Raw genomic sequence first — 26,158 nt, forward strand, 5'->3', positions numbered from 1 at the left:
GTCTACCTTGGATGGGTCCGGAGACGCTGTGCAGGCACTGGCTTCTGAGGATGTATTCAGGCCTACTGATTTGCCTATTAAACCAACGCTATCTTCTTCTTCAAGGCCTAAAACTCAAACTATGCCTAGAAAACTGACGCCCAGACCACATGGTCAGGCCTCTTTTACTAAAAAACGAATGATAAAAATGACTGAAGATCTTATTACTTTAAACGGGGAAGCCAACCTTTCCGCTCCAAGAGACCTAGGACTGAGTTTGCTTCTGATACTTCTGATCAGGATTCTGAAATTTGTATTTCCTCTGATGACCAGGATTTACCTTTATCTGCCTATGAGGGTTCTGATGTGGAGTACTGTATTCCCTCTGTCCCCCCCCCCCCCCAGAGGATTTCTCTTTTGGTGAAACCTTGCATACTCTCGAGGAGCGTTTTCGTTGGGAAAGTCAGGATTTCTCTGTTTCTAAAAAGAGGCATAGGGATTTCTTACTCCTGCCCCAGCGCAGGTATACCTCCTGTACTGGACATTGTTGATGATGCCTTTTTGAAATCTAGCATGGCCCCTGACTCTTCACCTCCTGCTTCCAGAAAATCTTATAGATATTACAGGGATGTCCTTCAAGGATGCATCTGCAGTCCTAACAAATGGGTTGTCCTGCGTCAGGCAGCCCTTCGGTCGGCCAGATTCCAGAGTCTGGGTCTGGCCTCGGCTGATGTTGCACTTCACCCGACGTCATAGCTGCTGTCAATTGGGTATAAAGGCATCAGCCGACGCCATTTTCCTCAGTCTTTCTTGCCGCGTGGCGCCCGAAGCAGAAGCTGTTCGCAAGTGCCGGTCGGTCAGAACCAGAGATTACTACTACCGAAGACTTCTAAAAAGCTAAGTACCCCGTTGGGGACTCTTTCTTGCCTCAGCCGATGTCAGAAAAAGTGAATAACTGTTTAACTTGTGGGAAACAAATACCTCATAAAGATTTCCACTCTTACTGCCTACCTTGTTTAGGCCCAGACCACGACGTAGCAGCTTGTCTAGCCTGTGCTTCCTTCAACCGACGGACACTTAGACGTCGGTCGGAGTTTGCAGAGGAGTTTTTCGGGCCCGCTTTTGCTTACAACATGCCGTCGGAGACTCCGACTTCACAATTAGCTAAAAAGCGTAAGGAAAAGGACCGACACTCGCGGTCCGCGGTTTCGGCCGAAACCGCGGTTAAGCCAACCGCGAGTGTCTTGGTTTCGGCTGAAACAGAGTCCTCGGTTCTTCCTTCGGCCGAAAGCATGCCTCCTACAACCGAGGCCTCATCCAGCATGGCTCAATCTGCTACTGAAATTCCACCTGCTCTTACAGGTTGTCAGGATTTGTCAGATACTATCCCTTTAGATATATCTACTCCTGCACGTGGAGCTGCTAGGCCCCCTGCATCCATGTCAATTAAGGCTTTTTCCAGATCTAAAGCAGCTAAATCTTCAAAGACCGTGCCTGCTAAAACCCCCTCACAGGCCTAGCTCTAGTACTCAAATGCTTAGTCTAGCAGAGGATCTCATTTCTTTGATCAGGGGATCCCAGCCTCACCCTGACAGGGCCTCTCTACCCCCTCCAGAGAAGAGGCCTAGAGCAGAGCCCCCTGAGCCAGTTTCTACAGATTATTCCTCTGATGATTCAGAAAATACTAATCCTCCAGAAGGCCCTTATTCTCCATTTGAGGACTCTGATGCAGAAGACTCCATTCCTTCTGCCTCTCCTCCTGAGGAATTTTCTTTTGGGGAAACCTTGCATGCTATGAGAGAACAATTTCAATGGCAGGGCCAGGACTTTTCAGACTCTAGGAAAAGTCTTAGGACCTTTTTACATTTGCTACAGCATAGGCCTTTAGCCATTCCTCCAGTACTTACAGTTGTGGATGATGCATTTAATGATGCTTGTACTGCCCCTGACTCTCTTCCTCCGTCCCCTGCTAAGCCCGACAGATACTACAGGGTTCCGGAGACACATTATCACTTGTATAAGGCTCCTATTGCAGATCCTGAAACTATTTCACAGGGCCCCAAAGCTGTAGCAGCTGCCTCTGCCAAAAAAACCCTCCCCTCTGAAAGAGAATCTAGGGCATTAGAGAGATGGGGTAAAAACGTTTATACTTCTGCTACTCTTTCAGCTAGGGCCTTAAACTGTCAATTCCACATGATTCAGTATCAGGAATTTTTGTTAGATCAGCTAACTAAAAAACTGTCTTCGCCTGAACCTTTAGACCGTAAGTCCCTTCAGGAATTGGTACATAACACTCAGCAGGTCAGTAATCATTCCTTAAAATGCGGCTATGATGCACTGGAGGCTTCCTTTAGATCAGCTATGACTGGTACAGTGATCAGAAGGCATGCATGGTTAAAAGAGCAATCCTTACCAGACCATGTAAAGTCAAAGCTCCTAGATGCTCCCATGGAAAAACACAGTTTGTTTGGCTCCCCTGCACAGCAAGTGTTGAAGAAGGTGGAAGAAAAAGCAAAATCTGTCCAGACAGTCAAGGATTTCTTACAGGTCCAGCCTCCGAGGTTTAGTAGGAACTGGCCTTCCAAGAATTGGTCCTTTCCAGACACCACCAGAGCACAGAGAGGCAGGAATAGGCGCCCAAGAGGCAGAGGTCAATCCAGAGGTGCCTACAGGGGACGTCAGTGGCAGCCTAACAACCAGAGAAGTACTGCCACAGACCCAGCCACTACCACTTCCACAGGACAATCACAGTGACTTGGCTCTGAAACCGCCTACCAGAGAACAACTAGAAGCACCCTTAGGCGGAAAGCTAGCCTTATTTTCAGTAAACTGGCATTACATTACAGGAGACAAATGGATTTTACAGACAATAGACAAAGGTTACAGGTTTCACTTCCATACTCTACCAAGGAAGAGAGGAATGCCAAACCTACCTCCAAACCAAAAGACAAACGCTCTACAACAAATAGACCACTTACTAAGGATGAGAGCTATAGAAAAGGTACCGTCTATGGAACAAGGACAAGGATTTTACTCCAGACTTTTCCTGGTACCAAGAAAGGAAAACCAATGGAGACCTATTCTCGACCTGTCCGCTCTGAACACATATCTCATTGTTCCAAAATTCAAGATGCTGACCCTACAGCAACTTCTTCCCATGCTGGGCAAGGAGTCTTGGCTGGTAACTCTAGATCTCAAGGAGACATACCTGCACGTCCCCATAAGACCAAATTGCAGAAGATACCTCAGATTTCTTGCAGGATCAGAGCATTACCAATTCTCAGCATTGCCTTTTGGCTTATCTACTGCGCCCAGAGTATTCACGAAATGCCTGGCATCAGTAATTGCTCTTTGCAGGCTTCAGGGAATTCAAATTTATCCATACCTGGACGACTGCCTGTTACAAGCGGACAACAAAAACAAATTAACAAAAGATTTGAGAAAGGTTATTCACCTATTGCAAGCCCTGGGGATACACAGTCAACATAAAAAAGTCAAGGCTGATACCATCCCAAAGGATAACTTTCTTGGGTGCAGAACTGGACACATCAAACCAAATGGCATTCCTCACAGCAGAAAAGCAGAAGCACCTACCACTCTATTTCATGGCATTAACAACGCAGAACCAGCTTACAGCAAGGAAAGTCCTGTAAGCCCTGGGTTACATGGCATCCTGCATAATATTGATTCCACATGCCAGACTACATATGAGGAAGTTGCAATGGTACCTAAGGAATTTATGGTCTCAGCACAAGCACAGCCTAGAAACCCAAATTCCAATAATTCCATGCCTGAAGCAAGAATTCCGGTGGTGGGCTCAGGCCTGTCAATTGAACAAAGGACTGCCCTTCCACAACCCTCACCCAAACCAGACTATCACCACGGACGCCTCAGACCTCGGTTGGGGGGCACACATGGTGGACAAGTGCATACAAGGCTTATGGACTCAAGACCAGCTGAACCTTCACATAAATCAAAAAGAGATGCTGGCAGTAAAACAGGCAATTCAGACATTCAGACCGTTTCTTCAACAGGGTCATTTGCTGATAAGGACGGACAACACCACAGTTATGTGGTATATCAACAAACAGGGAGGCACACATTCATATCCTCTATGCCGGATGGCAGTGGACCTCTGGAATGTGGCCCTGAACCTCAACATTCAGCTCCAAGCAATATTTGTGCCAGGAAAAGAAAATATACTAGCAGACATCTTAAGCAGAACTACCACGGATGCCCACGAATGGATGCTGCATCCAGACATCTTCAAATCCATTACAAGGAAATAGGGACTACCACAAATAGACCTATTCGCATCCCCACACAACCACCAATTGAAAAAATTCTGCACAAGGACATACCACCCACTTGCTTGGAAGGTGGACTCCCTATCTTTCAGTTGGGAAAACCTGACAGCATATGCATTCCCACCTCTTCCTTTGATGCACAAAGTGCTACTGAAGATCAAAGAAGATCACCCAAGGATCATCCTGATAGCTCCAGACTGGCCGAGGCAGCATTGGTACCCGCTACTGAGGAGTATGTCTCGGGAACACGCATGGCCTCTACCCCTAGTTCCTTTACTGCTAACATAGAACAACTTCAAAATCCTGCATCCAAACTTGAAAACACTGCAGCTAGCTGCTTGGAACATTACATAAGACAAAATAACCCAGATTTATCTCAAAGGGTTAAAGACATTATCTTGGAGGCTCGCAGACCCTCAACAAGAAAAACTTATTCAGCAAAATGGAAAAGATATCTCATTTGGAGTGCAGCAAAAGGAGAAAATGTATCACTGGCAAACATAGCTAACATCCTGGAATATTTAGCAGAGCTTTTCCACAATGGCCTGTCTTACTCCTCCATTAAGATTCATGCATCAGCAATTTCAGCAGAATACAACATGGATCCTCCAGTCTTTTCTCATCCTCTACTCAGGCAGTTTCTGAGAGGAATTAAAAATGTAAAGCCACCAAGGAAGCCACCATTGCCTACATAGGACTTGAACTTTGTGTTAGAAAAGTTGACACTTCCCCCTTTTGAACCAGCAGCAACAGCAGAATTACAGTACTTATCTTGGAAAACTGCTTTCCTGCTTGCAATCACTTCAGCAAGAAGGGTTTCTGAACTACAGGCATTAATGGCAGTACAGCCCTTCCTTATCTTCCATCAGGATAGAGTGTCCATGAGAACTAATCCTACTTTTATGCCAAAGGTGGTCTCCAGGGTATCATTAAACCAAGCAATTCACCTACCTACATTCTTCCCCAACCCACAGAACAGGGGGGAAAGACTACTACATACCTTGGATGTGCATAGGCAATTGCGCTACTACCTGGACAGAACCAAGAACAATAGAAAAACTGACCAGCTTCTGGTAGCATATGCAACAGGAATGGAAGGAAAAGCAATTTCAAAACAGACAATCTCAAAATGGATAGGAAATTGCATTAGATTTTGTTACTCTTTTCATGGAAAGACAACTCCAGAAAACATCAGACCTCACTCCACAAGGGCTACAGCCACTACTACAGCTTTTTTACGAGGAGTGGCTACCAAAGACATTTTAGAGGCTGCTACTTGGAGCCCCGTGCATACATTTGCCAAGCATTATAATCTACCTTTATACTCCAGATCCCGAGCAGGTTTTGCCACTGCTGTTTTGCAAGGGATCTTAACTACACCATAATCTTCTTAGTACCTCCTCCCCCAGTTTGGCTATGGTATTCTACCCATTTGTTAGGACTGCAGAGGCATCCTTGAAGGACATAGTACAGTTTTGTACCTACCATAAATGTAGATGTCCGAGAGGTATGCATCTGCAGTCAGGATTACCCTCCCTCCTTCCCCTCTGTGGTACTCCTAGGGTATTTGCCCATCTTGTAGCTAGCTGGGGGAATCTATTATGGTGTATTTGTTTGTATATATATATATGTATACACCTGTTTATTTTTATTTGCTCTCTACTGTTTGGAATCATTTGCATTTATCCAAATTTAACCTTCCTAGAGGGCACCTGGCATCTGGGGCAAGAAACACTGAGGAAAATGGCGTCGGCTGATGCCTTTATACCCAATTGACAGCAGCTATGACGTCGGGTGAAGTGCGACATCAGCCGAGGCCAGACCCAGACTTTGGAATCCGGCCGACCGAAGGGCTGCCTGAGGCAGGACAACCCATTTGTTAGGACTGCAGATGCATACCTCTCGGACATCTACATTTATGGTAGGTACAAAACTGTACTTTCCTGACTCTCACAAGTTCCTTTTCAAAAATCCTACTGTGGATCCTGAAACCGTTTCACAGGGACCCAAGGGCTTTAAAGCTACTACTGCCAAAAATCCTACCCCCTCTGATAGAGACTCCAAGGCGCTGGATAGATGGGGTAAGAAGGTATACACTTTTGCAACTTTGGCCATTAGGGCCTTGAATTGGCAGTTTCATATGTTTAAGTATCAGCTGCATATTACTGGATTGCTTAAACAGAAAATTATGTTGTTTCCTGATTGTGCTAAAAATAAGGATTTACAGGATTTAATGCATTCTGCTGAACAAGATGGTAAACATACACTGCAATGTGGTTTTGATTCACTAGAGGCATCTTGCAGGGCTGCGGTAACTGGGTCTGTACTTAGAAGGCATGCTTGGCTTAAGGAGCAATCCTTGCCAGAACATGTTAAAGCAAAATTACTGGATGCTTCCTTAAATCAAGACCGCCTGTTTGGCAACAGGGCAGAAGTTGTTCTTAAAAAGATGGAGGAAAAAGCTTAATCTATGCAAACTGTTAAAGATTTTTTACAAGTACAACCTCCAAGGTTTAGTAGGCATTGACCTTCAAAGACTTGTTTTTTTCCTGCCTCTTCCAGACCTTCTCAGTCCAAATCCAAATCCAGCAGAGCACCCAGGCTTCAGTCCCAGGGCACGCACAGGACTAAGCAGTGGGGGGGGGCCTCCTCTTCCAAATCTGGGAGTAATAAAACTTCCCCCTATGGTAAACTGTCTCTGTGACTTCTTTTTAAAACTTCCAAGCACTTCTCAACTGATTGCCCCTTTGGGGGTGGAAGATTGAACTTCATGCAAAGAACTGGGGACTCTTTACCCAGGACAAATGGGTTTTAAATGTAGTGTCCCAAGGATACAGATTTCACTTCCACACGTTACCAACTCTGAACTGTTGGCCCGGATCTACCTCCAAATCAGTGGGCAGAGGCCCAAAAGCAAGCACGCTCTCTCTTAAGCATAGGTGTATTCAGTTGGTATCAGAAGAAGAAAAGGGACAAGGTTTCTACTCGAGATTTTTCCTGGTACCCAGAAAAGACAATTCATGACTTCCTATCCTGGACCTGCCCTACTCTAAATACCTTTTTGGCGATTCCAAAATTCAAATTGCTGACTCTTCACCAGTTGCTTCCTACACTAAACAAAGATGCCTGGTTGGCAACACTAAATTTAAAGAAAGCATACCTGCACATCCCAATCAGGGAATCTTGCAGAAGATACTTACACTTCAAAGCAGGCTACACTGCCCTTTGGCTTATCTACTGTGCCCAGGGTACCCACAAAGTGCCTAGCTCCATTCATTGCATTTTGCAGGCAAAGAAATATTCAAATATACCAATACCTGGACGATTGTCTAATTCAGGCAGAAAACCAGGACATACTTTTGAATCATCTGGCTTTTGTACAAAGGGTGCTAACTTGTCTGGGGTACACCATAAACGAAAAGAAATCACACCTGGTACCCTGTCAAATTATATTCCTGGAAGCAAGCTTGAATACAACTTCCCAGATGGCTTTCCTCACGCCAGAGGAACAAATTCACTTGACAACCTACTTCAAACAAGTGGCCACTAAAACCCTGCTATCTGCAAGGCAAATACTACAAGCCTTGGGGTTCATGGCCTCCTGCATTCTTCTAATTCCATATGCAAGACTGCATATGAGGAAACTACAGTGGTATCTAAAACCCTATGGTGTGTCAACATTCTCAGGATCTAGAAGCAATGATTCTTATCATTCCTTGTCTACGCCTAGAGTTCCTTTGGTGGGCAGAGGCCTGCCACCAAAACAAGGGACTACCATTCACACTAACTCCTGCCGCCCAAACCCTAACAACAGACGCATCAGACTATGCATGGGGGCCGCACCTGGCAGGGAAGTGCATTCAGGGCAAATGGAACCCATTTCAAATGCACCTTCACATCAATCATAAAGAAATGTTAGCTGTACAGAATGCGCTGACAGCCTTCAAGGACCACATTCTTCCAGGACAATTAATGGTAAAGATGGACAACACCACTGTTAAGTTGTACATAAACAAGCAGGGGGGTACACATTCTTACCCCCTCTGCAGACTAGCCATGGCATTGTGGAACACAGCCTTGAGCTACCAAGTGCATCTACAAGCTCAATTCCTGCCATGAAAACTAAATACACTGGCAGACGGACTAAGCAGAAACCTCATGGACCCACACAAGTGGAAACCGGAACCAAGGATTTCCAACATGTTGACAAGCAAATGGGGGGGCCCAGATATAGACCTGTTTGCCTCCCCCCAGAACTATCAATTGGAAAAATGTTGCACAAGGACTTCCCACAGACGAGCTTGGAAAGGGGATGCTCTGTCCTTCAGCTGGAAAAAAACTATCAGTTTATGTCTTTCCTCCTCTGCTCTCCAGAGTACTACTAAGGATTAACAAGACAAACCAAGGATGATTTTGATTGCACCAGCCTGGCCACACCAACACTGGTACCCCCTCCTGTGCAGTGTGTCACTGTTGGCCCCATGGCACCTGCCTCAGACTCCTACCCTGCTGTTTCAGCAGGAGAACCAGATTCTGCACCCTCAGCGTCAAACACTGAACCTAGCAGCCTGCCTAATTACCTAAGCTCGCCTTTACCATCTCTGAGTAAACCAGTGATTCATAGGTTTATAGGTTCATACTAGGCTATCTGCCCTAGGGCATTTATAAGCCTAGCCCAAAGTTTTGTGGCTATCGCCACCCCTTAAGTTTGAAGGATACTATGCCCATTATTTTGCCGTACCTCTGTCCAGTAGTGACACAGAAGTGATCCCCGGGGTAAACCTGCAATCTCCCATCCATTTGTCAAGATTCCTCTTGAACAAGGCCAGTGAGGTGCTATGCCTCACATGTACCGGGATCTTGTTCCCCAGCATAGGGAGTCTCTGGGTGATGAATCTGTCCCTCCAGCACATCTTATTTATGACCGTGTTGAGGTTTAAGTCTCTTGCTCTTGTAGTTCTGGTGGATTTAGATTTTTTGAGGTGGAGCATGTCCATTAATTCCGGGTTGGACATGGCCTTGTATGTCAGGCACAGGTCACCTCTGAGCACACGGTATGCTACTAAATAGAGCTGGAGTTCCTTCAGTCGGGCAGCTTAAGACATATTTTTGAGACCCATTATCCTTTTGGTGAGGAACTTTTGGGGTCTTTCCAATTGCTGCAGGTGTCGGGTAAGATACATTCCGAATGGGGCATTGTACTCAATCCATTGGTCTGATGAGTGATGAGTACAGGGGAACAATGACCTCCCTTGATCTGGATGTGAATCCCTTCATGATCAGGTGGGCAATGTAGAAGGTCTTCCTAACTACCTTAGCATTGTGAGTGTCGAAGGAGAGGCTACTGTCAACCTGGGTCCGCAGATCCCTCATGACCTCTTCTGTGCTCAGCGGGTTGCCACCTATATGGTAGCTGGGGGTTACCTTGTTTTTCCCAAAGGGTATGACTATGCATTTTTTGGCGTTTAACTTTAGGCCATGGCTCTGGCACCAGTTTTCCATTTCTATAAGACCCTTCTGAAGGATATCTGTGTCTGAAGTGTTTTCAGCTATGACGCCCAGTTTGCAGTCATCTGTAAACTTTGTCAGCCATAATCCTCTTGTGTTTGCTTGTACTTCTGAAAAATAGATGCAGAACAATAGGGGACCCAGGACTGAGCCCTGTGGGACCCCACTTGTGACCGGCTTGGAATCTGACATAACGCCTGCAACTCTGACCCTGTGGGTTCTGTCACTTAGCCAGTTTGAAACCCATCTAGTGACGTATGGGTTTACATTTAAGGTGGTGAGTTTTTCAATGATACCCGAGTGGGGTATTGTGTCGAAAGCTTCTGCGAGGTCAAGGTAAGCTGTATGGACTGCCTTGCCCTCATCAATGGCCTTGGAGACCGTTTCGAAGAAGTCAACCAAGTTGGATGGATGTCATTTTAGAAGCAAGGGGGCCTAGTTCAAGAAAATCTTATTCTGAAAATTGGAAAAGATTCTGTGCCTGGAACCAATTTCAAGGAATGAGCACAGCAGTGCCCAATATCTCAGATTTTACAATACTTAACTGGGATGCTTCACAAGGGCCTGTCTTCTTCCTCAATAAAAATTCATGCCTCAGCTATTTCAGCTGATTATAACACAGAACCTCTCCTCTTCTCTCACCCACTGCTCAAGCAGTTCCTCAGAGGGGCCAAAATTTTAAGACCACCCACGAGCGCTCCAACTCCAGCCTGGGACCTTAACTTTGTATTGGCGAAACTCACCCTTTCTCTTTTCGAGCCAGCTGCTACTGCAAATTTAAAATTATTTTCTTGGAAAACAGCTTCCCTTTTAGCCATCACTTCCACAAGAAGGGTATCTGAATTACAGGCCCTTATGGCAGTGGATCCCTTCATCATCTTTCATGTGGACAGGGTGTCCCTCAGGACAATCCCTCTTTCTTGCCAAAGGTGGTATCCAGTGTGGCCTTTAATCAGTCCATTCATTTGCCAATCTTCTTTCCTAATCCACAGAACAAAGGGGAACAGATACTGCACTCCTTAGATGTTCACAGACAACTTAGATTCTACTTGGACAGAACTAAACCTCAAAGGAAATTTGAACAACTACTGGTGGCAGTTGCTGCAGGGACAGAGGGGAAGGGTATTTCAAAGCAAAACATTTCCAAATGGATAGGCCATTGCATTCATTTCTGCTATAAGCACCATGGAAAACCTATCCCACAGGGGATCACACCCCACTCAACCAGGGCTGCATCTACCCCTACAGCCTTTCTCGGAGGTGTACCTACCAGGGACGTCCTAGAAGCTGCTACCTGGAGTTCTGTACATACTTTCACCAAACATTACCATTTGCCAATTTTCTCTAAATCCAGAGCTGGCTTTGCCACTGCAGTCTTGCAGGGCCTTATATAGCTGGCCCTAATGCTATATAAATTCCTCCTCCCAACCATAGCTTTGGGAATCTACCCAAATGTAATGACTGCAACAGTGAAACACGAAGAACATAGTACAGTTGTGTACACTTAACATAAATGTAGATGGTCGAGTGTATTCACTGTTGCAGTCCTGATTACCCTCGCTCCAGCCTCCTGACTTTTTTTGGCTATACCTCGTCTCTCCTTTTCAATGCTTAAAAGCTTTTTGGTATATTTGCTTTTTTGTTTGAGGTATAACCTTGTATATTTATTGATTTAATTGCTTCCCATTAGGGGGCACCTGACATCTGGGGCAAGAAATACTGATGTAATGACGTCGGCTGCATGTTTTTATACCCCTGACGACCTGACGTCATGGAAGAGACAGCAACTGACATAGGACCCAAGACTTTGTTATTCAGGCCGAATGAGGGCTACTGCAAGCAGATAACCCAAATGTAATGACTACAACAGTGAATACATTCTAACATCTACATTTATGGTAAATGTACACAACTGTACTTTCTATAAGGTGACTGAGGACTGCAATTTTTTAAGTGTCCTCCTGCTTCACCCTTCTGTGGTTTCAATCTCAGTGGGTAAGCCTTCTAACTTTGGCTCTCCTCTAAGCTTCTTCCTTCAAATAAGGATAGTAGAGCTATAGAAAGGTTGGGTAAAAAAGTGTATACTGCTGCAACCTTGTCATTTTGAGCTGTTGTATACCAACCCCCCATGACCAGGTATATCTTGGCTCTCCTTTCTGAAAAAGTTAAGGTTGTGTCTGATCTTCCTGATTCTGAAGGGAAAGCTTTGGCTTTTTCTCTGTTTGGGTCCACTTTCCAGGTCACTTGTCATGCATAAATACAGTTTTGTTGCAGCTGAAACCTCTTCCAGGGCTGTTGCCTTTGGTCTGTGGTGAGGTGTTTTTCTTGGCGCCATCTTCAGGCTTTGGCTTGTGATATTAAAGCTGAACTTTTGTATGCTTCTCTGGATAATAAAAATCTTTTTAAGACAGCTGCAACTGACCTGTTCAAATCCCTCCAGGGTAAGTGTAAGGCCATGCAGGAACTGAATCATATTTTTGTCTCCCCATGCCCAAATTTCAGAACAATTACCCTTCTAAATCTGCCTTTGTCTGTAGACAGACTCATCAGCCTCCCAAAAGTAGGAAGGGTTCTAGATATATTCCTCCTTCAAAGTTCACTCAGACTCCAACATCTCAGAAGTCTTCCTTTTATGACAAGCCTGTCTCTGACATTTTTCCATCAGCCAAGTCCCCTTGTTTTGTCACCTTTCCCTGTCTTTTCCAAATTGGCGAAAGGTCACCTCTGACTCTTGGATGCTGTTTATCATTCATCAGGGCTTTTTCATGGTGTGGAAATCCCCCTTCAGGCATTCTGCAACCTCTAGGCCAGCTCTGTTTTTCCTAGAGATTTTCCAGTTCCTTTTAGATCAGGGCACCATTTAACTTGTTCCACCCAGTCAAGTGGGTAGAGGTTTTTACTCTATGATGTTTTTGTTTGCTCGGAGGGAGAAGACTTGGAGACCAGTTTTGGATGCCTCTGCCTCCCCCCCAGTACTTTTTCAAGGTCTTTTCTTTCATAATGCTGTCTCTTTAGACTTTGTGTCCTCCTTTCCCAGGCCTTCTTGGTCTCTCTAGATCTCAAAGGTACCTGTCTTCATATCTCCATTAATCCTGTGTTCAGGAAATGTTCAAGTTTCTCTGTTTTGCCCTTTGGCCTCTCTATTGCCCCAACTGCCTCACTACTGTCATTGCCTTTTGCAAGATGCAGATATTTCCATATCTAGACAACCTGCTTATTCAGGCTCCTCCTCCTAGCATTCTCCTGCAAGGTCTCCACTTTACCACTTGTCTTTTCCAAAGTCTTGGGTTTGTTGTCAAATGCAGGAAGTCTGTTCTTACTCCCTCCCAGGATCATATTTTTCCTTGTTTGCAGGATTCTCACTATTTCCATGCTGGCTTTTCTACTTGCTCCCAAGGTTATGTCTCTGACAACTTTTTTAGTCTCTTCTTCCTTTGTTCTCTCTCATGGCTTGGGAATTTCTCAAGCTTCTGGAGTTTGACCTTCGCCATTCCCATACTTCCTCTCTCCAGACTTCAAATGAGGAAGCTCCAGTGTGGTACCTCAAATATGTGTGGCTTCAAATTGCCCCCTTTTAAAGAGTTCACAGTTTCTCTGCTTCCTTTTCTGAAATTCAGGCTGCAGTGGTGGATATGGAAGATGTTCTTCGTTTCTCACTGCCACAGTCTTCACCATTGGGTTGTCCATGCTGTGGTAGCCTTCAGTCGGTCCAAATACCAGAGTCAAGGTTTTGTGTTTAGACTGCTGTCGCTTGCTGGGTGATGTCAGGTCGTCCGAGCTATAAATGAGAGCAGGTGACGCCATTACCTCAGTCTTTCTTGGCGTGGAGTCCACAACAGAAGCAATTCGCAACAGTGCCAGTCGGCTGTTTCCAGATTTCGAACTTCAGCTTAAAATGCCTAAAGCTAAGTACCCCGTTGGGGATCCTTCCTTTTTCTTGCACTAACTGATGTGTGAAAAAGTCAATTACTTTCTCGCTTGTGGAAAGCAAATGCCATACTGTGACTTCCATTCTTACTACGTCTCTTGCTTAGGCCCAGATCACACCGTACCCCACTCCACTGTTGGTTCTCTGCCCTTTTTAATACTGGAACTATTCATTGTAGAGCTCTGTTTGTAGCCAGTTATTTCCGTCTCCGATTACCAATATGTCATTCATCAGTTGGCAAACCGCAAGTCTTCCGAAAAAGCATAAAGATAAGAATAGAGGCAGACCCCATAAGGCCAAGCCTTCTGACGACACCACCGCTAAACGGGTTGTCAGTTCTTCGGAATTCAGTGAGGCGCTTTCACAGCCCCTGATGCCTGAAATTACTTTGCAGACCTCTACTGAGACCCTTTCGGAGTCCTGTATGCCGCAGATGTCTGCATTGTCTAACGAGCCTTCGGCTGTCTCGTCCTCTTTTGGGTCCAGAGCTGGTAAGCAGGCACTAGCGTTCGAGGATACCGCTTACACTTCGGATTTCACTTAAAGGCCTTCGCCCTCTCTTACGACTAACACACCGATGGCACCGAGGGATACCCTTCTGGCCAGACTTAGATCCACTCTTAAGAAAACAGCAAAAAGTCTCCATTCCACTCCTCCTCAAACTAGAATGCTTAAAATGGCAGAGGATCTCATCACTTTCATCCGGGGTAAGCAGGCCACTCCTGACAAAAGGAGAAGGGAACCTTCTCCAGACATCCAATCGGATTTAGACTCGGAGGGATATGACTCCTCTGTTTTTGAAGAGCACACACCAACCACAAACCGATATAAAAAGCCAGATAGAAGCCAGTAAGATCCACAACCGATTTACTGATTGAGCGCTTTCGTCTCACAATAGAAACTTCATCAGAATACCATTGTAACAAAAACCTCACTTTTTATACATTGTCTTAATCAGATAAATTGACATAACTTCCTATATACATAAAGTGAATTCATACATAAATACAAATAACTACTTAAAATTATTACATGACATCATCCTATGTAAAACACTTGCATATAAAATTCTGCTTTAAGTTTTAAAATCGAATTAATAGAAACTGCACTGTTTAGTCATGGTGCCTCAGAGGCATTAGTTCTTATTTGCCATTTGAACTCCTTCAGTTCTATATATTCATTAAGGAGCCCCCCCAGTGACTTGCCCAGTGACGGTGAACCTGAAACTGTGTCCTGGATGCAAGCCAATATGTGCAGTTAGGGCATTTTTTGTTTCATTCCTACCAATGTCATAATAGTGTTGGTAGATTCTAGTTCTCACAAAAAACAAGTAATCTCCGTGGTATCCCTGAAGTCTCAAAACAACCCACTAAAGTGTAGTGCATCCAAAAACAAAACAGTGTAAGAAACTTCTCTGTGTGGAAGATTTACAGTCCATGTATTTCTAGTTAATCACTGTATATTACCCAGATCAGACAATAGTAGTAGAAGTAGCGAATGTGAACACATCTTAAGTCAAAACAAAAAGTAATAATAGAAAATATATAATTGTACAGCATTACTAAGTATTCGAAAGTAGGATATTCCGCGGTGGTACAGCGGTAGCGTTGTTAACTCACAGCAAGAGATTCTCCCGTTCAATTCTCGGCTTAGCTTGGGAGTGCCTTCTGTGTGTAGTCTGCATGTCCTCCCCATGGTTGGATAGCATTCGAAAGACATGCGTGTGTAAATGGGTATGCCTTCATTGAAGGTTGGGCGTCAAGCTGGCACCTTGGCGTTGCGTAAAAATGTACTGCTGATCATTAGCAGACCAGAGTTCCGCTGTGGTAACCCCTTACCGGGAAAAAGCCGAAAGACGAACAACAACAACTAAGTATTCGAAAGTAATCCAAGCAAGGCAGGCAGTCAGTTTCCAGTCAAAAGTCCTTTATTAAGTCCACAGACAAGCAATCCAAGTAAAACAAAAATAGAGTAATAATTTCCTTACAAGCTTTCTAAAAAAAAAATATATATATATATATATATATATATATATACTTTTTATCAGGCATGGGAGTGGTTTATTGTGCTGTAAAACAAAGTGTTATTAGTACACATGTTAAATTCACATCCCTTCCCCCATCAGTGTGACATTCGAGCTGGTCCTGCCCTACTTAGTAGCTGTCATAATAATATAGAACCCTTATGTACTTTAAATAAAATTATATAATGATGTGGTACCTCTTATTTAACCAAATTATTAAGTAGATTATTAAGTCTGTGATTTTATCCAAGACAATATACTACATGGCTGGTAACACTAAAAAGGTAATTTACAGGGCACAGTGCAATGAATGTGGTGCATTCTATGTGGGCAAGACTGTAAATAAACTCAAGCGTAGTATTTCATGTCATCTGTCAGAAATCCGCTCAGGCTGTAAAAATAATGCGCTAGCCAAACATCTTTCTCTTCATAAAAGACGCACAGGTTTTAAGTTCCAGATCCTGGATCACATAGACATGGGTGATCTTGAAGGAGACATCCCGAATATTCTGGAGAAACATGAACTCGTGGCAATTAAAGCTGAACTCTTTTAGGAAGCCTGGACTAAACTACTACTGTTCACTTAAAAGTGCACTGGAGCTTAGAAAATTGCCACATTGTTTACATGACTAATTGTATTTTATTTTATTCTACAAATTGGTTTTAAATACCATTTTAAATCAGTTGAAATTTAAGTGTATATTTTGTTTCCATCATCATACATACATTTTTTCTTATTTTTATTTTTTTCTGGTTACTTGAAAGGTATGGCAAAAAGACTTGCACATCAGCAAACCTGGTTTATAGGGCTCTCACTTTTTGATTGGCATTTTCAAATGCCATGGTCATAGATTAAGAGGTTGTTACTAGGCTTACAACCATTAGGATCTTTAAAAGCCAAGCTGTGTACCCCAAACCATTTGGATCACAAGTATCATGGGAATCTGTATTGGGGGAGCATGTTAATAGGAAGGTAACAAAAGATTTGTAGGGGGCCATTAGACTGTCAATGAGAAAAGTATTATCCTTTGTCCACAATGAACTTAGGGGACAGACCAGGTTAAATTTATAAGATTTTCCAGGGTCTATATTAGAAGACCAAATGCTTAGGTGATCGAACACCTAAACATCAATCTTCTAATATCAAACCGCACAATGTTGAATGTCCCAGGGAAACACGTCCCTCGGCCCCAACACAAAAAATATTACTTTACGTGTAAATTAAGTGAGAGGCTGTTCCCCCCCACACACCCCCAACTAACTATACCAACTCCGAGATCGCTCAACAGTAGGGAAATAGCAAACTCCAGCGAACAGCCAAGGGAAATCTTTCCCTGCGTTAAATAGGCCATTCACCATTGTTTGCTTTTGACATTATAAGATCGATGTTTAGATGTCCGATCATCTAAACATTTGGTCTTTTAATATAGACCCAATTTTCCATCCATTTTTCAAGGTTTCACTCAAATGAGGTTAGGGATGAACTATGTTTGACATGTTTGGGGAGCCTCTTCTATATTGCAGGGATCCTTTGGGACACATCTGTCTCTCCAGTTCCTTCTGTTTGTCACAAACAAAGTTCATATCCCTTATGTTTCTGGTGCTGTTTGCTTGGCACATGTGCAACAGATCGATTAGGGCTGGATCTGAGGAAATCCTGTAAGCCAGACAAAGATCCTCTCTTAGCAGCTTGTAGGAGATTGAATTCAGAGAGAGAGAGCGTTTATGCGATCAGTGCAAGACCAGGTATTTATTTGTCTTTGTTTACCAGGAAAGTCCGACTGGGTAATACCTATTTTCAGCGGAGGCCTGGGGAGAAAAATTTCCATTTGCTTACATCGCATTATACGAAGTTCCAGTAAAACACAGAGTAGTTACATTTCTATGTAAATTTATACACAAACAGTAGTTACATTTATATATTCTAAGATTTTACAGAGGTGGAAGTTACTAAAGAGAAAGTCCACGTACAACTTGGTGAATTGTACAGGCAGCAGTGATGTATAAAAAATGTTGCCTTCTAAGTGAGAGGTTGAGTGTATTCTGTTTAAAGAGTATTTGGAGAGAATTATACAGTTGAACACAAAGATGTTCATCGTGTTACCCTGCTGCAGTCATCACACTTGGGTTATCCTGTCGTCAGGCGGTCCCGCAGTCGGCCCGAATTCCAAAGTCTTGGTCCGGCGTCGGTTGCTGTCGCTTCTTCCCTGACATCAGTGCGTTAGGGGTATATAAGAGGCATCCAACGCCATTTTCTCCAGTCTTTCTTGCTGCGCGGTGCCCGAAGCAGAAGCAGTTCGCAAGTGCCGGTCGGCCGACACCTGAGATTTTCGATATGAATTTCAGTCCGAAGTCTTCAATAAAGCTAAGTACCCCATTGGGGAACATTTTCTTGCCTCAGTCCGATGTCAGAAAATGTTAACAATTGCATTTCTTGTGGGAAGCAAATACCTCATAAGGACTTCCATTCCTATTGTATTCCTTGCCTAGGCCCAGACCACAACGTCACAGGTTGTCGGTTTTGTGCTAGGTTTAATAAATGCACTATCAAACGCCGTTTTGACTTCGCACTGCATTATTTTGATAGGAAATTCAATTATATCATGCCGTTGGAGCAACCGACGACCGGTATTCTTAAAAAACGCAAGGATAAGGACAGGCAGCCTAGGAATAAGCCAGACCACGAGGCCTCAGCTGGGCCTGTCGCCGGTTCTCCGGTTTTCAGTCAGGTGCCTACGCAGCCCCTGATGACTGCAGAACTGGAACCCCAGTCAGCTGCCGACTCCCACGCGGAGTCCACTAGGCCGACGCAGCCATCTACCAACACCGGAGCAGATTTAGACACCGGTGCAGAGGAAACCCCTTCAGTTGCAGAAGGTGTCTTCGTGTCTTCAGACCGACTACACTCGCCATTAAATCTTATGCTAAACTTAAAACTCCTTTAAAACCTAAGAAAACTGTTCATCAGTCTACAGGTCAAGGCCCCATGCCTAAGAAACAGATGCTTAAGATGGCTGAAGATTTAATTACCCTTATCAGGGGTTCCCATCCCCCTCTTGATAAAAGACCAAGACAAGAGGAGGATTATGCATCCACTGACCAGGTTTCTCTCTCCTCAGATTCTTCAGAGGAACAGGATTACACTTTTCCACCTTATGAGAATTCTTATGCTGAAGACTCTATTCCCTCAGCGTCTCCCCCTGAAGACTACTCCTTTGGGGAAACATTACATACCATGAGGGAACATTTCCACTGGAAAGGCCAGGAATACTCAGATTCTAAGAAAAGGCTCCGAGAGTTCCTTCTATTACCCCAGCACAGACCTCTTTCTATTCCTCCTGTTTTAGATATTGTGGATGATGTCTACTTGGAGTCTAGTTTAAATCCAGACTCTCTACCTCCTGCTCCTGCCAAACCAGACAGATACTACAGAGTACCTGACTCACACAAACTCCTTTATAAAAGCCCTGTAGCTGACCCAGAAACCATATCCCAGGGTCCTAAGGGAGCAAAGGCTTCTATGGCTAAAAATCCTGTGCCCTCTGAAAGGGATTCCAGAGCCCTAGATAGATGGGGAAAGAAAATATACACCTCTGCAACTCTGGCTATGAGAGCATTAAATTGCCAGTTTCACATGCTGAAATATCAACAATTCCTGATGTCTCAGTTAAAACAAAAAATGAGCACACACTCAGAACAGCCTGAGTTCAAGGAAATGCAGGATCTGTTTCATGCAGCTGAACAGGTGGGCAAGCATACTTTACAATGCAGTTTTGATTCACTGGAAGCTTCCTGTAGAGCAGCTGTTACTGGCTCAGTCATTCGTAGACATGCCTGGTTAAAAGAGCAAACCCTAGGCGGGTCTTCAGCATTCTGGGTCAAATTGCATCAACCATTCTTTCCCTGTATCAGAAAAGAGTTGCTGTGGTGGATAATTAAATCAAGACTTGGGATAGTATGCCCTCATGTCTAGTTTGGAGTGGTATGTCTGTCGTCATGAGTGCCTCAGATCAGGACTGGAAGCCAATACCCTATTACTGAAGAGCATAGTTAAACTGGGAGGCAGAGGAGCAAATGTGAGCAAGCTCTATTTTTATTTGAAAGAAGTAATTGCAGTTTACAATGTGCTGCAGATGTTCAGAGCAGTTTGGAGATTAGGAACCTTGAAAGTGGATGTAGGCAATGCCTTGATGATATGGCACTTACTTGCAAGGACTCATTCGTATCATCTGTGCAGAATGGTGGTGCAGGCTTGAGAACTGGTTCTGAAATCCATTTTCTTGCTGACAGCTGCCTGTTTCCTGTTAGGAGACACCTCCATTGCAGACCAGCTGAGCAGGACTTCAGTAGATCCACACAATTGGGTGCTCCACAGGAATGTTTCTCACTGGTGAGTGGATAGAGTATTCCAGATAAAGGCAACTTAGCTTTTCCCATATTCTGCTTCAGATCACCTTCCAGGACATCTTGCACTTCCTGATTTAGAAAGGTCTCTCTCTCTCTCTACTTTTACTCCCCTTGCCTTGCTTCACAGGGTAACCAAAAAAAATAAGGGAGTGGAGGCAAGAAGCAATACTTATTGCCTTTTTCAAGTCAAGACAGCATAGGTTTTCTTATCTGATCCAGCTGGGCATGGAAGTACTTGATCTACTTCCTGGACCTTTTGAATGTTTGAGGGGTCATTCTTGCATCCCAACCTGCCCACCCTGAACCTAATGGCTTTTTGTACATGTATTCCAGAGATGTGCTTAATATTGTGAGGGAAGCTAGGAAAGTAGCAGAAAATCATACCTTGCTGGTGGAAAAGGCTTTCTGTCTGGTACTAAAGGAGGGCCCTCCACCGTAATGAGGGGGGTATGCCCTTTAAGTGTCTCTTCTTGCTTGCTTGACACATTTTCCCATTAAAATGCATCTGTGAGACATCTCATTCATCTTATCCTTGGATCCCCCATTGGCATTCAGACCACCTGTTAAACAATTTTTGAAGGGCATCCCACAATTCAGGCCACTCATGTGGAGTCTTGCTCCAACTTGGAACGTTGACTTCAATCTGGAAAAGCTAACTTGAACTCCCTTTAAACTAGCCGCATTGGCAGATTTTACATTCCTTTCCTTTTACGGTTGGTTACCTCTACTTGGAAAGTCACGGATCTTCAGGTTGTCATGTAAAGATTTTTTTAATGATCTTCCTGAAGACAGGGTCAGTTTACACACTAATCTGTTGTGGTTAAAGTAATTACAAAGGCAGAACGTAATTCATCTGTTTATTGCCACTGTGTTTTCTTCTCCCCAAAGTAAGTGGGAGAGAGTGTTACATTCCTTGGATGTTCAAAGGCAAGTAGGAACAGGCAATTGAGATTCTTTTTGGAATTAACCATGTACCTTAGGAAATCTGAGCATCTTTTTTTGTGGCTATTGCTGAAAAGAAGAAATGGCTGCCCGTGTCCAAACAGGTTATCTGTGTGTGGTCAGCACTCTATTTTTGCCATTAACTCCCGGAAAAGCCTGCAGGTCAAGTCTCATAGTAGGACCACAGGTACTAGTGTAACATTCCTAAAATGTTTTCATAGAAGGAGCTGCATGGTCTTCTTTCCACACTTTTTCTAAGCATTAAAGATTGGACATGATCTCTGGGGTTACAATAAGGTTCACTTCTGACTTTCTGAAAATTGTGCATTCCTTTTCTGCCATACCACTCAACTCTTCAGATTTTTGCAGAATGTCCAGATTTTTGTGTCATATTTTTGTTCTGTTCCTCATAAAGTTTGTGGTTTTCTGGTAACTTACTGAGATGATCTGATGATTGAAGTCACTAAGGAGATGCATTTGAGTTTCAGACTTCATATCCTTCAGAAGATATATGTTAAACCCTGTTAAGCAACTTTCTATGTTTATAAGAGCAATATTTAAAATATGTCCCTATTTCAGGGCCTTTGCCCCCCATTTTGTCAAACTTTGTCCAGATATCTTGCACTAAGAGGTATGTTTGTGCTGTGGTTTGTCCAGCCCACTCTAACTTCAGGCTGTCGTATTTTTCCCATACATAATGACTCATCCCTTCTTAAATCAGGAACCGTTAAGGTTGAGGGTGGGCAGATATCACTCCCTTTTCCTTTTATTTACACAATATTTTTATGTTGTTCCCTTTTCAACCTTTTGTTTAGGTACCATAGATGGATATGTTTTCATCTAAGCAGTCCTTGCAAGCTGGGCCTTCTTGGAAGCACAACATTCTTTCTAGTTGTGCATTTCCAACCTGTGCAGTCAGAGCAAGAAGACACTGAAGATTACTGGCCAAATATCCACCTTTGTACCAGATGCGTGTAATCATCTATGTTAAAGGTGAGGTCAGCCAATATAGGGGATAAGGATGCTTAGCTGTGCAAGTCTGTCTGGGCACAGATCTCAACCTATGACATAGTTCCCCAATGTACTTAATGTAGCAGTGACCACACTTAAGGATCAACAGTTGTGATAAGTTGACTACATATCTGAGTTTGTCTTGCAGCTAATTCTGTGCTTTACAGTTTATCTCTGGCGATATACCCAGAAAACCTGCTGCAAATATTTTTCTTTATAGTTATCCCCACATTTATTTAGTTTTAGCTCGAAGTGTTGGCAATTACATGAAAGCATATTTGCAATAACATACGTAACAGTTTGTGTGTCATTATGCACAATTATATTTGTTCTCTCAGTATTAACAGTATTAGTAATAGTACTAGTGTTAGTTCGATGGAGAAGATTGCAACTAAGGTCTGAAATTAAACCTGAAGTTCACATGTTCTGGCATCTTCATATTACTTTTATATTGTTTTGCAGTTTTTATAGTCGAGCGTTTGAGAAGATGTTTCAGCAATGTTTGGAGCTCCCGTCTCAGTCAAGATACTCGATTGCTTTTCCACTGCTGTGCACTCACTTTATGAGCTGCACACATGAGCTTTGCCCAGAAGAGGTATGTTGCAATAAAGGAGAATTTTAAGTGGTAACAGGATAACACAAGTGATTTCCATTTTTTTAAGTTATTGTCATTTTTTTCCTTTCCATACAGTATGCATTCACATTACCCAATATCATTTCTTTTCTGTTATTATTATTATTAAGTGGTGTCATGCAATGTTTTCATACTTCATAGTGAAAACAGTTTATATTAGAATTTTGCATTGTGTTGCTTTTGAGGGCATAGTTTGATTTGCAAGTATGTAGCTATGGTCTAGAATGTTTGTTTATACCAAATTTTGTGTTGAAAAAAGTTTATTAAATATGTCTGCTTACAGTGTAATTTGTATACTGTATTTATTGGCTGTTAATTTCGTTAATTATATTTTATATACAAAATCAACTGCACCTTCACAAGCTCAAGATTTTTGTTATACATGCAGGATAAATCGGAGCTAGTGCACAGTCTTGGGTGAGGAGTGATTAGTCTCCCATTCCTGTTGATGACTTCTTTGTAGCCTTCTACCTGTGAATGTGCTAGTCTGGTTTTCCTTCATAAGTCCTTTTCATCAGTACTGTTTTCATATGAACAGCATTGTTGGAGATGGAGTGTAAAAAGGAGTCCTGTCCTGACCTGTAAAATGGTTCTTTTTTGCTACTCACTTTTGAGCCAGTGTTTTTATCTGTTTTTTAGATGAACAATTGTTTCATTGTTCTTAAATTGCCTGTAGCCTAAGCCTTTTTTTAATTATTATCTGATTCTTAATTGAAGAATGTCTTTTTTATTTAGAAAATGTGGTTGTTGGTATGTTGCATTTCTTTGTAAGCACTTTATTTGAATTTGCCGTGGCCCATACCATCGGTCAGATTTTACATGCTTATATAACACCTCACTGGCCCTGTTAGTGTGGTTAGGCATCAGCTGGAGAAGATAGAGAATGACCGGACTTTATTACTCTACGTAAAGAAGCAACATTAATGGAGGGTCTCCTTGTTCAAGAGTCAGAAGAGAAATGTGTGGGAGAGGAGAGTGGCCAGACGTCAACAGTATGGCTACTAGATTTGAGATAGTTGCAGAGGCATAAGATCCTAACCCATATTTGAATATGAAAAAAAAAGAACGGTGGAATTTGAGAATAACCTATGCAATTTCTAGGCTTAAAGAAATGAAAAATGTTGGAGGGAACCTGATGGAGCTCTGCAGATTTACCATGTATAGCAATTTCTTACTCATTTGTTAAGTGTTTATACTGCTTACTCCTTGTATATTGCCTTTCCCAAGGTCATTCCTGAAAATGGTCTCAGGACCCAGATCATCTACCTTCCATTTCAGTGAATTAATGTTCTCAAGAAATGTTGAGAATGCAGTGCTTAACAAACTACTGGAAAGGCTGGAAGTTGAGTTGATAAAATACAGAAAACGGATAAAATATACACAGGAACAACTTCCAACCTCTTCTGAAAGAACCATGGAAGAAATGGCTAAGAGTATAACTGAATTTCCCTCAGTGAAAAATAAATCCATTTAAGTGGAATGGCTGAGAGTGTCACATTCTATAAAACAATACTTGCAGGGTAGCAATGCCAGCTGAAAGGGTGGAAAGATCATGCCATAGAAAATGGATAAAATGCACAGATCATCATTTCATAGATTATTTTGAAAGAATCTTCTTTATGGAGAAAGAAATCCAGTTTCTGTAGAACCACTTGTGTGATGTATTGAACTGGGCAAGAAAGGACGCCCTGCTTTAGTAGGATTTGATGAAATAATTTTTTGGTAAAAGCTTGGAGGACTGAATAAAAATTAAATTTTTATTGCATCTAAGCCCACTCCCCAAGAGAATATGAACATCACAGGTGGCATAGTGCACAGGATTGTAAGAAAGCCACAGCCTGGGGTAGCCTCCTTCACATGCTGTTCAAGCTATATAGTTTTAAAACAAAACAATGGATCTGGTAATTGGAAGTCCATCCTTGTCGATAGTACTGATGCTATTAGGTATTGTGCAGCTTGACATCTGAATTTCTCCTGGACTACTACCCCTTCCCACAAATGTTCTTCGTGTTTCACTGTTGCAGTCATCACACTTGGGTTATTCTGCCAGAGGTAGCCCTCAGTCTGCCCAAATACCAGAGAGGCTTAGTATTTCTGCATCGGTTGCTGTTGCTCCAGGACTGACATCAGGTCGTTAGTGGTATAAAATCCGGCAGCCGACGTCATTACATCAGTCTTTCTTGCCGAGGAGCCCAAAGCAGAAGCAGTTTGCACAAGTGCCAGTTGGCCGCTACCTGTGTTTTCATTTCAGAATTGAAGTTGAAGTCTTCTTAAGCTAAGTACCCTGTTGGTGATCTTTTTTTTCTTGTTCTAACCAATGTCAGAAAAAGTTAACAATTGTCTCGCCTGTGGAAAGCAAATACCACACTGAGACTTACTTTCTTACTGCGTCACCTGTTTAGGCCCAGGCCATGACATCCCTCGCTGTCACTTTTGTGTTTTGTTCACTGCCAGAACTATACATCATCGGGCCCTTATTGTAGCTAGATATTTTTGCCCTCCGTCTTCGAATTCCGATATGGCTTCGGTAAACCATCTGACTACCAATCTTCTGAAAAAATGCAAGGATAAAGACAGAGACAGACCGCACAGGTCCCAAACTGCCGACAACGCTTCCGTTAAACTAGTCATCAGTTCTCCGGTCCTCAGTGAGGCCCTTTCGCAGCCCCTGATGCCCGCGTCTGTGGATTTGCAGGCCACTACCGAGACACTTTCGGAGTCCGGTATGCTGCCAGACTCTTCTTCGACTAAGGATCCTGCAAATGTCTCTACCTTGGATGGGTCCGGAGCCACTGAGCAGGCACCAGCTTCCAAGGAAGTTCTTTGCACTACCGATATTTGACACAAACCAACTACTTCTTTAGCGTCTTCAGTTCTTTCTAAAACTACCAAGATGTTCTTCATGTTTCAGTGATGCAGTCATCACATTTGGATTATCTGCTTGCAGTAGCCCTCAGTCGGCCTGATTAACAAAGTCTTGGGTCCTGCGTCGGTTGCTGTCCCTTCTTCCATGACGTCAGGTTGTCAGGGGTGTAAAACATGCAGCCGACGCCACTACATCAGTTTTTTTTGCTGTGTGGTGCTCGAAGCAGAAGCAGTTCGCAAGTGCCGGTTGGCCGACTCCTGAAATTTTCATTTTCGAGTTTCAGAACCAAAGTCTTCAACTAAAAGCTAAGTACCCCGTTGGGGAAATTTTTTCTTGCTCTAAACCGATGTCAGTAAAAGTAAATAATTCCATTACTTGTGGAAAGCAAATACCTCAAAGACTTTCATTCGTACTGTGTTGCTTGCCTAGGCCCTGACCACGACGTACCTCGCTGTCGGTTTTGTGCCTTATTAAACCTCGAACTATCAGTCGTCTGTATATTTTCACTTCTAAATATTTTGGTGCTCGGTTCAATTATCCTGATACATCTTCG

At 43.2% G+C, this 26,158-nt stretch overlaps 1 protein-coding gene across 4 annotated transcripts in view; it reads left to right on the forward strand.

Annotated features, from left to right (window-relative positions):
* NCKAP1 (NCK associated protein 1) overlaps positions 1-26,158 on the forward strand; it is a gene marked incomplete in the record, with an annotated part of 2,707,503 nt that overhangs the window by 1,255,188 nt on the left and 1,426,157 nt on the right. For all 4 annotated transcript variants that reach the window (XM_044075245.1, XM_044075246.1, XM_044075247.1 and 1 more), the window contains 1 exon segment: positions 22,568-22,700. In XM_044075245.1, the coding sequence (XP_043931180.1) occupies positions 22,568-22,700 (133 nt within the window).

The sequence above is a fragment of the Protopterus annectens genome, chromosome 6.part0 (assembly GCF_019279795.1).
Source record: "Protopterus annectens isolate FY-2018-M chromosome 6.part0, PAN1.0, whole genome shotgun sequence".
In the NCBI taxonomy this organism is placed as follows: Eukaryota; Metazoa; Chordata; order Ceratodontiformes; family Protopteridae; genus Protopterus; species Protopterus annectens.